The sequence below is a fragment of the Fukomys damarensis genome, unplaced genomic scaffold (assembly GCF_012274545.1).
Source record: "Fukomys damarensis isolate Sample0158 unplaced genomic scaffold, DMR_v1.0_HiC HiC_scaffold_23, whole genome shotgun sequence".
NCBI lineage: Eukaryota > Metazoa > Chordata > Mammalia > Rodentia > Bathyergidae > Fukomys > Fukomys damarensis.
Genome location: NW_022900935.1, coordinates 50,679,535 through 50,682,175, shown reverse-complemented (window position 1 = coordinate 50,682,175; position 2,641 = coordinate 50,679,535). Strand labels below are relative to the sequence as shown.

At 38.3% G+C, this 2,641-nt stretch overlaps 1 protein-coding gene across 15 annotated transcripts in view; it reads left to right on the top strand.

The window, feature by feature from the left end:
* Bptf (bromodomain PHD finger transcription factor) overlaps positions 1–2,641 on the top strand; it is a 134,251-nt gene that overhangs the window by 117,203 nt on the left and 14,407 nt on the right. For all 15 annotated transcript variants that reach the window (XM_010616790.2, XM_019206416.2, XM_010616788.3 and 12 more), the window contains one exon: positions 902–1,230. In XM_010616790.2, coding sequence (XP_010615092.1) covers positions 902–1,230 — 329 coding nt within the window. The remainder of the gene's footprint in view (positions 1–901; positions 1,231–2,641) is intronic.

Here is a 2,641-nt window from a genome sequence, read left to right as displayed (position 1 = left end):
GGTCTCAACTCACTCTGTAGTTAAGACTGACTTGGAACTCACTGTGTAGCCCAGGCTGGCCTCGAACTCACAGTGATCCGCCTGCCTCAGCCTGCCGAGTGTTGGGATTACAGGCATGCGCCACCACGCCGGCTGTATTTTTGGTATTTAAATTATTGTGGAAATTTATAAATGTCTCCGATTTTTATTTGCTTGCACCATGTTTATTCATGAGTGTGAATCCCAGTGGGTTTCTCTGGGATAATACAATTTGCTTTAATCACTATTTCCAAGAAAAAGTTGCAGCAAGAGTGGTCTAACATGTATTTTACATGAACGAGTTGGGGTTTTATTTCAGGACCTATATGAGAAAACTATGTTTTACTACCTAGCTCTCCCTAACCATAACCCTTACCTGTAGACATAGGAACATAATAAGTTAGATCTATCTCTGATCCTCCTTTGTCGTGGTCAAGCAACATTTTGAAACCTGTGTTCGGTTTGTGCAGAATGAGGGGCAGAGGAGGCAACTGGTGGATGTGGAATCCCATCCTGAGAAACTACTGAAATCACCAGGACAGGACAAGGGCAAGCCAGAAGGCGCATTTTTTTTAGATAGATAATTCATTTTTCAGTCAGATTTCCTTTGAAGACATCTAGCAGCTTTCTTGTTGTATAATCTTCATTTTCTATTTCTGATTGGTTGGGATGTAGCCCAGTGGTAAGACACTCTCTCCTAGCATGCAGGATGGCATGAGTTCAATCCCCAGTACCACAAAATTAAAACAAGTAGGAAAACTCTGGTTTGGAATTAGTTACTGTTTGCCTGAACCATGGAGCTGCTTTGGCAAGTGGGAGTAATGTAATACCCCTGGTCAGCTCATGCATTCACAGAATTCTTGTATTCTTTAATTGCCAACAGGAAGAATTGAAGAGAGACCTGAAAATAAAGAAAGAAAAGGACATGGCACAGGTGGTACAGGCCAGTGCTGTGACAGCACCTTCTCCCCCTCTGGCTGCAGCAGTGCCCCCTCCAGCCCCTCCACCTTCACCCCCCTCCATGCCTGCTCTGCAGCACTCGGGACTCCCCACGTCCCCAGTACCTGCCGCTTCCCAGAAGAGGAAGCGAGAAGAGGAGAAAGACTCCAGCTCAAAGTCCAAGAAGAAGAAAATGATCTCCACTACCTCAAAGGAAACTAAGAAGGACACAAAGCTTTACTGTATTTGTAAAACGCCTTATGATGAATCTAAGTGAGTAGATCTTTTTGAGCTCTAGTTTATTTTTAAGATTAGCTGTTACATTGACACTTTTGAAAAAATGAGCATATTGATAATGATATAAATGAAAATAACTTAGTTTGAGGATGATAATGTTTAATTTCTGGTCTTGCATCTCATATTTTTAACCTTGGTAGCAGTGAATTAAAATTTGCTATTTCATGAGTTCATGAGTCTTGTGTGTCCTCCATTATAATCTTTTCTGTCAAAAACAAGCTTTCTGTTGCTCTTTTGCTTTCTTCTGTTCTCTCTGGATCAACTCCAAGTCGATCACTAATGCTGACTGGAGAAGGTGGTGTGTTACTCTTGAAGCCCAGAGTTGAGAGTTTCTTTTCTGGGATCTCTAGATCCTAGAATCTGAATATGTATGGTACAAGAGCCTTCAAACTGGATTGGTTCTGGGTGGTTTGATAGTGGTTTTTTGCTTTTTGGGGTTTTTTGGGGTTTTTTTTGCTATTTTTTTTTTTTTTTTGTATTGAAGTATTGCAAACTAATATTTTTGTCAGCATTCCCACTCTTGGTGACAAAAACCAGAAAAATACAAAAAAAAAAGTTTCTTCTACCCATTCTCCAACTACAAAACTCAAAAATTTGATAAGCATGGCAGCTGGAAACTGTTTTTGACAATTGTGACTTGTATTTGTGATATAAACAAGATTTTCATGACAGTCCATAAATGTAGGGTGTATTTTTGTTGTTTATTTATTTATTTATTTAGGTCATCACTATCCTTGAACTAAGTATTTAACTTTAAATTTGAACATTAAGATGTAGGTCAGCTTTTTAAAGCCATCTTAACCAAGTATTTTCTGTACTACTGAAAAGTTTATTTAATAGATTGTGTTGATTTTTTTTAAATGATCTTTTAGATTTTGGAATGCCTAATGTCTATTTAAATGAATGCCTAATTGATGCAAAAAATAAAATTGTAATCTCTTTAGTGATATTTAAGTGACAACATTGAAACTGCCCTGTATAGCTTGTTTGCAAATGTCAGATGAAAACTTTTTGTTGATAGGTTCACCTGTCTGTTGAACACAGATCAATTTAGCCATCTTCATTACTTTTCATTGTCTTATCTCATTAAAAATTATACATAATATAAAAAGTGGAACCCTATTAACCAATTTTTCCGTTAGTCTATTACAAGTGTGCCTCACTTTAAGCAAAACATAATGATTGCTGAAACAGAAGTTACTCTTCTTTATGAAAAGATCTGCTTGCGGGGAGTGGTGGTGCACACCTGTAATCCCAGCACTTGGGAGGCTGAGGCAGGAGGATCGCTGTGAGTTTGAGACCAGCCTGGGCTACATAGTGAGTTCCAGGTCAGTCTCAACTACATAGTGAGACCCTGTCTCCAAAAAACAAAAATAAATAAATAAAT